The sequence below is a fragment of the Haliotis rubra genome, unplaced genomic scaffold, assembly GCF_003918875.1.
Source record: "Haliotis rubra isolate DU_JTF1 unplaced genomic scaffold, ASM391887v1 Scf548, whole genome shotgun sequence".
In the NCBI taxonomy this organism is placed as follows: Eukaryota; Metazoa; Mollusca; class Gastropoda; order Lepetellida; family Haliotidae; genus Haliotis; species Haliotis rubra.
Window position 1 is genome coordinate 471,518 of NW_025767244.1, and position 12,251 is coordinate 483,768.

The 12,251-nt window shown below is 38.2% G+C and overlaps 1 protein-coding gene across 1 annotated transcript in view; it reads left to right on the forward strand.

The window, feature by feature from the left end:
* The window catches only part of LOC124253643 (protein SMG7-like), a 297,643-nt gene that overhangs the window by 13,871 nt on the left and 271,521 nt on the right, over positions 1–12,251 (forward strand). Inside the window, exons 2-4 of the mRNA XM_046687453.1 lie at positions 1,875–1,906; positions 4,092–4,209; positions 6,213–6,273. Of these exons, the coding sequence (XP_046543409.1) occupies positions 1,875–1,906; positions 4,092–4,209; positions 6,213–6,273 (211 nt within the window). The remainder of the gene's footprint in view (positions 1–1,874; positions 1,907–4,091; positions 4,210–6,212; positions 6,274–12,251) is intronic.

The window sequence follows — 12,251 nt, forward strand, 5'->3', positions numbered from 1 at the left end:
ATGGAGTGTTGGACTCCCACTCTCCATTGCTGGCACAATTCTTTGGCATGGGATTGTATCTTGCCTGATGAAGTAGGACTCTGTCATCAAAGTCATTGGTCTTCTTCAGTCATCCAGGTTGTGGATGATTTTTTTCACTGGGAGCCACATGTTTCCTTACAAGTCAACTGATAACTCTGTTATAGGGACTAATTCAGGACAGCCATCGTCCAAATATTTAAAAAGTCCAAAACTATGTACTGGAGACATGTGAGACTTTATTGTAATATATATATGACGCTAAGCTGTATTTTTAATCACTACTGTACATCCTTATCACTACCTCATTGTAAATTGACTTGTCAGCCCGTTAATTATTGTATAAGACATTTATAACCTTCATTGGTAATCCCCCTTGGCCGTGTCCATTGATGAGTCGTCGCCTGTCCATTGTTGTCAAAAACTATATATATATACTTAGTATGCTCACATCTAGACAGGTGGAGGAGTACGAGTTCAGTATTTGGACTGTCTGTTGGGACGACCACGAGCAGGATAATGCCGCTCGTAGGAAACGCCCTGGGGTTGAGCAGGTACACCGCTCGCCTCGCTCATGTCTTGTGTATTTGTTTGTCATGTACTAAAGACGTTTGAACTCAACTATGCCTTCGTCATCATCAACGCACACTTCATCTTAATTATGAGCTAATTCCCCAGTTGACGCGTACACCACGCGTTGACAACTCTGTGGTTAATGTTCAACTTAGCACCAATGTTGCATCAGGACACCCATGCCTCGTGCATGCCAATAACTTACCATCATGTATTTTCTAAAAGTCTGTCTTGTCATGTGAAGAAAATTTTATTTTTAGTACTGTCGTCTTTTAGATCAGTTAAGGAAACTGTAGAGCACTTATGAAGTGTATACCCCAGTGCAGGGACCATGCCCTTGCACCACGCACACATTGAAATATGGTATATAGACATATAGGCATATAGGCATATATAGGCATTTAAACAACATCAGGGGCCCTTATTGCATTATCCCTTATGGCACTTAACAACTTAACGCCTGAGACCTGATTAAAGAATATGTTGTATTTACATCAGTAAAACCACGGGTATGTTGTCCTGATGACATGGTGAGTACTGACCACTTGATCGACCATTTCCTTCTTAGATTTGGTTCTCATGTAACAAATTCCAAAATGTCCTAGGGGAGGCCACCCAAAATCCCCACAAATGGAATGGTGCTCCCTCCCATGCCCTCATACCTGTCAACTCTCACTCATCCTGCATGAGACTTGCACCTTTTTACCTCAGTGTCACGCACTCACCCATTGCCTCTTTAAACTTATGCATTATTGAACATTTTTATAAACTAACACCAAATGACATAAAAATCATATTTGAATAACCTAAAAACCAATTTTTTCTCAGGGGTTGACAGGTATGTGCCCTCCCACCGACAACATTGGTTTTGGTTGGTACCCCCTTGGGGCCTTATGGCTGGGACACAGTGCCCAGTCATATTATGTCATAGGGCCCTTTCAGATAAATTCCAAAATAGGTCCTGCAATATGCTTGGTGCCTTCACAGCATGTGAACATGCTCACCCATAGCTTTTGAAGCATGTGCTTTGCATTTGCTTTAGACCAAACTTTACAAACTGCCCTTGGGTTCAGGTGGTGTTTTTTGTAAATGCTCATGTATATTTGTCTTATATTTGTCAGTATGTTTAGTGTTTTTGTTGACATTTTTAACTGTTGGCTGCTTATCCTGGTGAAATACAATGTTGTGTCACTATTTCCATCAAATATGATGATGATGATATTTTTGAGCTTTCACTGGCCTTCTCCATGTTATGCTTTATGTTGTGTTTCTTTTTTTTCCAGACAAGCAGATACCTTGAAGGTGACTCTGTCAGGTTAGTTTCTAAAATGTTTCTAATGTGGATAGAATATTCGGATAATAATACCACACATTTTTTACCAATAACACCTTGTCGAAACAAGAAAACAAGGAGTTATATATTCCAACCATAATCAGTTCGTTTCAGCCTTAGTCAAAGAAATAGATCATGAAATTTGTAAATTTAGGACTTATGTTCTTTTTTGTTTTTCTTGTTTTCATGACAAGTTGAAGTAATACTGAATATGCTGTTGAATATTTCTTAATGAAACATACTATCCAGATCTGTCTAGTGATGAACTGTTTTCTTCAGGTACCGGTTATTTGTAATGTTTATTTTTAAGCTATATTTCATAATGACAAGTTAGACTTTACTGAAAATGGAGTAGTGCTCCAGTTAACTCCTAAATAAAAAGAAATATGTCTGATGATACTTGCTATAAGGATCTGTCTAGTGGTGTTCTTTGGCTTTTTCTATTGTTTGGAATTACTTCACTAAAATAAAGTTATCTACTGGCAGTAAGCCAAAGTGGGGTATAATTAGCCAAACTTCATCTTGTAATTGCACCTGACCAAGGGGATATGTCATCTCCCTATGTCTCTTGCTTTGAAAATATATTCTTGAGAGTCCAAGATCAGTTGAATGTCAATGTCTTCTATCATGTTAGTAAAATGAAACTTGTGTGCATAATTATGACATTTTTAACCTGATCCTATTTCACATTTTTCCATGTTGTTTGACCTTGGAGTGGAAACTACCTTGACAAAACTTTTGAACCTCTTTGTTGCTGTTGGATGTTGACGACCTTTCTAAGAGTTTTTATTTTTGTATTAGTCTTCATGAAACATGGGTTTGAGCATACACCTGCATAAGTTTGGGCCCTGGCGCAGCAATACATATCTGGTCGTCACCGCAGCTATGATGTATCTTCTCAGGACAAGGTCACAAATTCAATACAATGTCTTCAGTTAAAGAATAAAATTGAGTTAATCTTTGAATGACTTGAATTTTATATTTTCTTGTGGGCTTAGAGGAGAGACACTGAACTGTTCCACCTTACACCTGAATGTGTGTCTGTGGGAGCAGTTTGAAGAACTTACTCTCTGGTGCTGAATCCTTACATTCTGGGCCTGTTAAAATGAAGTGACGCAGGTTTGCCAGTTTCTAAGCTTCATCATTGTCCTTTGGCAATGATATGGTGTGAAATCATGAAAGTCAGGTTTGCCCAGTTACTGAAAGTCAGTGTTTTCAGAAGCATATATTTATAATGCTTATCCTATCTCACACGATGGACACCTACAGAACAAACACCACTATACAGATCACTAGACTGTTTCCAGCTCCAAAGCAGAGAATGACCTTAGTAGAAAGTCATGTGGTCAAGAGCTAGATGCATGTTTTGCACGGACTTCTTGTGACTGCCTACAATAATAGCAAGGTCAGGGGTGTGCTCAGGCAAGGTGATACTTAAGGCTGGAAAGATTTGTCAAGATCTCTACTCTAAGGTCGAAGAACAATGGAATTTGCACTACCATTAGATGATAGATAGGATAAGTGTTATAAATATGTCATTTCTTGTTTCTTGTTGATTGAACTCATTAAGTGCCGTACTCAAAGGAAATCTTTGAGACTTACCGAGTGTCTGCTACATTAACCTGTTTAAAAATAAACATGGAATGGAGTTTTAAGGCCAGAAGGGTGTATTATGGCAACCTGTATCATCATATATTTATACATGTAATTTGAATTTTGTTCGTAAAAGCATGTCATTATTTTATCTGTTTATTCACAGAAAGACTATGTAAAGAATATATTTATGACTTCATGGTTTGCAGTATTTTTCAATTCCTTCATGTTGATGCAGCTGACAGTAATATGTTATAAACATTTCATGTGCTCTACTAAAGATAGCCATTTAGACCTGCTCAAAGGCTGATATTCAACTCAAGATCTTCTGCACTTAAAATTCATAGTAAAGAGGAAAAGGTTTCGATAATTAGTGATATTTTATTGCATTATATTCCGTGTTCTAGTACAATGTTAAAATCGCTATGCATTCATAAAAATCAGTACTTTAAAACAGATCTATATTTTGAATAAAAACATTCCCTAAATGATTGCCAGGGGTAATTAGTTTTGAATCCTAGAAATATCTCTTATGGTATTTATTATAATTTCTGCGTAATTGTTGTTTGGTCAGAATCAGGGAAGACAATTTCTGAGTTGTGGGTGAGTCGACAGCGTCTGGAGGACCTGTACAAGAAGCTGCTCCTGCTGGACCTTGAATATGCCTTGGACAAAAAGGTGGAACAGGATCTGTGAGTCATTGGTCATTGCATTCTGGCAAACTTGTAACATTCTAATGTGGTTCTGATTTTTGATTGCCTTTTTTGCTATCTCTTGCTTCCAGAACGTGGCTCATAGATAGGTCTGGTGGTGAACTAGTGCTATTTGTTAGTTTGGGATTTCTGAATACAATATCTTTTGTGTTTCCATATCAACAAGTTTGACTTTGAAATTGCTGTTGGTGCTCTTTTCTGGAGCAGAACTTTAAAACCGTACAATGTTTCTTTACCAAACTTGGCACATTGCTGGGTCTGGTAGTGAACAGACTGGTAGCCTTTGGGTAGTTTTTGATTTCTGAATAAAATAATTTTTTTTGTTTCCATGGCAATAAGTTTGACTTCTGTTGAAATTGGTGGTTGTGCTCCCAGGGCTACAGATAAAGACCTTATTGGCGTATGTACGGAAAAACATATATGCTAGATACGGTAGGAAATAATTGAAACCGTAGGACATACGAACCACAGCAACGGTGTACAGTCTTAGAATCATTTACAGAGGTATGTTCCTTGACGACTTGATCAAATTACTGCGTGAATAATGAACGAACTGCTTACCACTATATTACCGTTTGTCTTGTTGTAGTCACGCTCCACTTAATTCCATTAAGTACTCTGAATGTACTCTAAAGTTTTTCCAGTACTCCTATATTGAAAAAAAAGGAGTACATACTCCTGAGGTTGGAAAATTATCTGGAGCCCTGGCCCCTTTCCGGAGCAGGACTTAAAAACCTTTCAATACTCTCCTTCCACTTTGTGGGTATTCAAGACTGGCTGAGTTTGGTTTTACGCCGCTTTTAGCAATATTCCAGCAACAACACGGCGGGGGACACCAGAAAATGGGCTTCACACAATGTACCCATGTGGGGATTCGAACCCGGGTCTTCGGCGTGACGAGCCAATGCTTTAACCACTAGGCTACCCCACCGCCTCTGGGTATTCAAGAACCTAATGACATAATCAACACTACCACTCTATTCTTGTATTGAGGAACATCAAACCGAAGAAGTACTCAGGCAGTCTGTTGTTGATACAATAATGCTAATATATGAATAGATTACATATGTATGTTTTTGTTTGTTCAATGTGAAGAACAATGTAACATTTATCAAACTAGTTGACACATTCATGAGGAGTATTTTACCATTGCGGGGGATATTAATGACTTTGTCTTCTTGTTTCGTAAAGTACATATATACGTATAATTAATAGTGTTGCGGTTTGTGAAAATAAGAACACTATTAAATTTAATTTCTATGCTTAATGGTTTCGAGTACTCACTGGTATCAGTAGGACTAGAGCAGGCCATCTTCAGGCAGTGAGTTCACATACAGGAAATAATTGTGCAACATATTGTAATTTCAGCATGTTATTTTTTAAACTCTATGTCCATGTTCTGCTGATGATGTTCATCACTGAGTACTTACAAATCTGCACATGAAAACTGATAACATGCGTCAATACGTAGTACGTTTTGGAGACAAGCTACAGAGGCAAAGTCTGTTGGTGCCTCCCAGTTGCTATGTCACATGGCTTATGGGTCTCACATGTTATATAAGCCTTCATAAATGAAGATTTAGCACTACACTTACAATAGCACTACCAATTTAATGAATTGTTGCTAAAAAGTATGACTTCATGTCATATAATCGGTAAATGCCAACCATGGTTATTTGCAGACCCACCATTATTTGTTTATGCAGCAGTTCTATTTATTGGTTTTCATAAGATTTATGAATCTATTACACAAATGACATGGCCACACTTACTATTTATATATGACAGATTTCGCTGAAAACACATTTTAGAGAACAATTATGTTGCAAGTATATGGAATGCACAATGAGTTTGTTTTTGCACATTTCTGAAAGTAACACAAATGCCTTTATGTATCTATCTGTTAATGTTGCTCACATGAATACATTAAGGATTATGTATACGAGAAAACATTATGTAAAGCAGTGAATTTCTCTCATCAGGTGGAACCATGCCTTTAAGAACCAGATTAATATATTGCAAATACAAGCCAAGGACAAACAGGTGAGTGCTGCCTGATATTCATACATTTTGTTAAGGTGTTTAATCATAATACCAGTAGTTGTACAGTCTGTTCACTTGTGATATCTATCTTACATACTTCAAATATCATATGGCAAACATGATGTTGATGTTCTGAGGAAGGAACTAGCTTGGTACCAGGGTGACTTCTTCCCATCAACCATCCATCACCTCATCAGCTACAACCATGTATCAGTATTGTACCAAAACACTGTATCTGCAAATTAGGGCTTTTTTATCTGTATGAAAAGCTCTTGGAAATGTGCATTCAATATTTTTTGTAAGTGTATCAAAACTACCAAGAAATGACATTAAAGCCATTTAAAGTCATGAACTAGTAATTCGACCTTTTTCAAGGACTCTGAGGAAATGACTCTGAGGAAATGATACTGGACATGATAAAGTATCACTTTTTGTAGCCACAAGACATCTTGAGATTTAAAGAATAATGAGTTTAACTGACATGCAAATATCAACAAATTGTATTCTGATGATCAAGTAGTAACTGGACAGCATGTTGTCTAGCCAACTGAGAATTTATGGAATCTATGTTCTTTTTTTAAATGTAAAATTTGAGCAATAGGCAAGCAGATATCATGGGATTAGGCGTAGCAGGTATCGGGTTATTATCCACCATCGTGGCCGCACCCGTGGTGCTAGGCATCAAAATAACAGGCGGAGTGGTAGGGTTGATGGGATTGACCCTTAAGTACGTGTCTCGCAGACTGCAATGTAAAGCATTGAAACACGACGAAATTAGAATTTTAGCCGAACCGAATTTAAACACGATAGACGATCATATTTCCACCGCGCTCACCGACTCTAAAATCTCTGAGGAAGAGTTTCGTTTGGTGCTATCAGAAATCGCAAAATATCACAGAATGAAACAAGAGATTCGGACCAAGTCTCGTAAAAACGCCGTCATTTGCCAAGACGAGAAATTTATTTTCATAGGACAAGGAAAGCAACAGGCCCAACAAGCCTTCATTACGACAACCAAACAAATCATAGAAGGAGATTTATAATAAACTGTTCGCGGACATCAACATAACGTAGCCAGCCATCTCAGCGAGCTGTAGGTAAATAGCCGAGCTGAGACACACACACTGCGACTCGCCCACAGCACTTGCTCAATGCTACAGTGAGTGAGTGAGTGAGTCGACCCAGGGGAACTGCCGAGAGATGCGGTATGATTTAGTGGAAATCAACATAACATTGACAGCCAGCCAGTCGGCTGTACAAGCCGAGCCACACACTGCGACTCGCCCACAGCGCTCGCTCGGTGATACTGAGACGCCGCCCCGGGGAGGAAACGGCCGAGAGTTGTGTTTCATTCCCTTTCAGACATCTGTAGCCTCGCTAGTCAGCCTGCAGTGCATCATCATCATAGCCGAGCCGAGAGACACACACACTTATACTCGTCCACGGCGCTCGCTCAAAGCAACCCCCGAGACGGTAGCGAGGTGATGACTTCCGAGACCTGCGTTTCATTCGGCTAAAAACACCTCTCACCTCGATAATATATAACAAGTACGACAATACGTTGGATTGTTAGCCTTTCACCAGACCGACCCCATGCTCACTAAAAAGTGAATATATCCTAAACTATTTGACCGATTTCGTGAAATTTTGCATGCATCTCGGCAGATGGTTACGCTATAGCAAAACAGCATTGGGAACACTCTCGATGACTTCATTAGATAAATTAAGACTTAATTACGACAAAAAGTTGGACATTCCTTGTAATACCAACACTTCTTCATCTGACACTAATCTACAGCCAGAATTTGTTATGAAGAAAGTAAAAATGAACATATGGATGTAGAAAAATGGCTTAAAAAAATGAAGAAAATAATGATTTATTTTTAAGGTGATTCCACAAGTTATTTCATGACAGTTATCATTATTTTATGACATTTATTGATGGTGATATTAAGAAATCTATAAATGAAGTCATCAATCTATTTCATACAGCATCGAAGGCTTTTATTCTCCAAGTCAACAGTCACTAGGTTGGAATGAGTAGTTGGAATAGTTGAAGATAAGTTGGTTCACGCGATTGAGAAACAACAGAGATCTTGGAAATGATACTGACATCTATTGAACAAAGAGAAAACAGTTTAAGAATTTGTTCAAAAGGAATACCTATTTTGATAAACAGAGGGCATTATTAAGATCTTCACCAAAACTCTTGAAAAAGTAGTCTCCCATGACTACAACCACTGAGAATATTTCAATAAATCCATAGTTTTCTCAACGGTAGAATCTGCTTAACCCAAGTACCCCACAAGACTATGTATCTCACTTTCATGAACCATCAGATATAACCTGTGATGATGAAAAGCAGATCAACTCTTTATTTAAAGTCCCTTTCCAAGGAGAAGAAATTTACAACAGTCTTAAGAGCTTAAAGCATAATAAATCACCTGGCCTGGATGGAATTATGAAATGAAGTCCTGAAATCAAAGATTATTATACACCCACTGCCTCCTAAACTTCTCAGCAGCTCGTCCAGATGACTTCACAAGTCTGACAGTGTGCAAGACCAAACAACTAAGAGCTGTAACGTATTGAGTCATTTTGTAAAGTGTTTATAAGTGTTGAAAAGTGGTGTGACACTAAAAACATAAACTCTGAATCACAAGCTGGCTGTTGGATAAATTACTATTAATCCATTTTTTGCACGTCAGGCTTTGATACAAAAACACCTCGTGAAGAAAAGGGTCTGATTTTACTGTCTCTTTATTGACTTTTCTGAAGCTTTTCGACTGTTAATCATGCTGTTCTGTTTGGGAGTCTCCAGCAAATAGTAGTCACAGATGATCGATCTCTCTTCAAGCTTAATGTTTCAATGTACTCAAAACTCTCAGCTTTTGTGAGGACGGACACAGGCCTGTCACGTTTCAGTGCAAAATCTTCATTATTTTCATTTAGTGGTCTTAAATCAATGATAAAGGACCGCAAAATTGAAAACAGAGTCGCTTTATCTTTATCCTAGCCTGACTGATAAGTGTTTTAAAACTGGACTTTTTGGTGTGCAAGAACACAAGGTGTGAAGGGGCATTTTTCCTGGAAATTGCTTGGAATCGTCCCGTTGAAGGACAGGTTATGTAATGAACAAAATAAGACATTTTCAACAACATAAATGTTTTATTTCAGGAACCAATAAGCTTGTATTTGTAACAAATAGCATAAATAGATTACAAAAATACCGTTTATACTGTGAGCAAGTATAATTATTTGACTTTTCTCAAGCGAATTACCGGTACTAATCTCCGCTACTGTATGACAATCGACTCGCCCCAATTCAAGCAGTGAACTCGCAAAGTTTAGTTGCTGCTAACTTTATTCATGGAAGTAACTGTTGGTAACCATGCTATTATTCCCAATTTGGAAAAGACCTGACATGCCAGCATTTATGTGGGAAACATGGACAGATAAAGTGGAACTGGAAGGACTGGGCATTATGGCTGGGACGGAAGCGGACAGGCTTGGACGTGTGTTGTCTATGTCATGCCCGCCAGATCTAACCCGGTTTGAAGCATGGCGGAATATTGCCACTTTTGAGCTGCTGACGAATTATTGTTACCTGTAAAATTTTCCTGCTTCAAAGTTTCTTCAGTGGGATTAGGCTCAATAAATATTTCTTTAAACCATACGGTTTTCACTTAAAAAACATCAAAGATGCTGCCGAGGTTGAAATTGCCGATGTCCGGCATGTTTGTTTACAAACAACATTGTATTCATACACGGTCAATCGTTCACATTAATTAGCTGTCTGTAACTGCCATTTAAGTAAGGTTTTGATGAGCTTTCAGTCTATCAGAATTGAGTATCACACAATGTTGTACTATAGTATGACCAGAAATTATTGAGAATTTTAGGAATAAGTTTAATTGGATTTCTAGTATAAACAACCTTGACCAGCTATCAAGTGCTTGGTTTCATTCAAGAGAGACAACTTCGTTAATCCTTTTTCATTAGTTTGTGAAGAGTTATCCCACTTTGTTTACTTGCTAGCAGACGACATTTTCAGTGATCCTCAGTATGGATGATTTAGAGAAGATTTTAGAGTATTATAACAAGGACATCCGATCAGCTAAAGTGATTTCAAGTAGAACAGGCATCCCTTTGTCCACTGTTTATCATGTTTTGAAAAATATTGCAAATGGATATGGCATTGAGCACCAGGGAGGCGCAGGTAGGCCCAGAAAATTGACTGTCGGTGACAGGAGGCGGCTTGGTATTCTTGTTTCTAAAAACTTAAGGCTGGATATGATTGATAGAGGAACTGTGGCTGTCTGTAAGGAGACAATTAGAACTGAGCTGCATGCAATGGGTTGGCAGAAAAGTTGAGGAATTCCATCACCGATCATGAAACCTGAACAAAAGGAGCGAAGGTTGAACAGGTGCTTACAGCATAGAAATTTTAACTGGGACAATGTGATTTTCTCAGATGAAAGTTCTGTGTGACTGTTTCCTAATACATTGAAATTCTGGACCAAACAAACTGAAAAACCTTTGTATCAGCGTCCAAAGTACAGCCGAAATTTAATGTGTGGGGTGGCATATCTGTGTTAGGGGCAACGCCCCTCTGTGTATTTGAAGGGAATATGAGCAGTGAGCCGTACACAGATATTCTCGAGGGACATTGACTTCCATCTGCTCACGTGTTCTATGGAAATTTTTGGATTTTCCAGCAGGACAACAACCCAAAACATCGTTCAAAGCATTCACAGGCCTGGTTTCGGACCCAAAATATGACATTATTAGATTGGCCAAGCTATAGCCCTGACCTAAATCCAATAGAAAATGTTTGGGGACTTATGAAGGAAAGTGTCAATAAGAAAAATCTGACAAATATTGCTGAAATGAAAGAAGAGGTGGTCCGATATTGGGACAGCATGGACCACGACTTTCTAACTTCTTTGATCAGTAGTATGCCCCGCCGCATTGAAGCCTGCATTGCTGCCCATGGTGACTTGACAAAATATTAAATGTTCACCTGTCTTTGAATCTGGAGTTATGTTCTGCTAATATTCACATTTAATACGTGAGTAATGAGTGTAAAAAATAAAAAAATTACAATCTTTAAATTCTCAATAATTTCTGGTTGTACTGTAGAATGTCCAGCAATATTCAGTCTATTTTGCACTAATGTATGCTGATGAAGTGTCGGTAGTATCCGTCCCTTCAAACTAATAAGAAGAAAATTATTATGTGTTGAAAAGTTCTGTAATGTGACAGGAATGATTCTGTAATGTGACAGGAATGAATATCAATCTTTACAACATTTTTTCTTTTGGGGCTTAGATTTGCCATTTAATTATTCCTTGAGGGTCAATTTATCCAGATAATATGTTAAACTGAGCTAAGTGAGCTTTGGGTAAGTTGATTTGCTGTGGTTAATGGTAACATGGGGTGTTGAAATACTTTTTATCCCCCCGGCATGTAATGTTCGTCCGTAATCATTTTGTTTCCGGAGCATAACTCAAAAAACGTTTCATATTTTTCAACAAAACTTGGTAGAATATTAAACAGAACCTAAAGGTGGTGCCTTTTGCTATTTACAGATTTTTGCCATTTCTATTTTTATCGGTTTCTATGGAAACATTTTGGACTTAGTCTTAAAGGGAGGGGTGGGCTTCGTTTCCAGAGCATAACTCAAAACCTGTTCAATATTTTTCTACAAAACTTGGTAGATATATCAAACAGAACCTAAAATGGTTCCTTTTGCTATTTGCCGATTTTTGGTATTTATTATTTTCTCGGTTTCCATGGAAACGATTTGGACTTAGTCTCAAAAGGGAGGGGTGGGCTTCATTTCCCAGAGCACAACTCGAAAACCGACTCGAAATCACAACTCGAAAATTTTCCGAGGAATTCCGGGAATTTCATGAGGCCATGGGTCATTTTGTGAATCTTCTAAATCCAATAGATGCTAAACCCCTGGCTAGTTT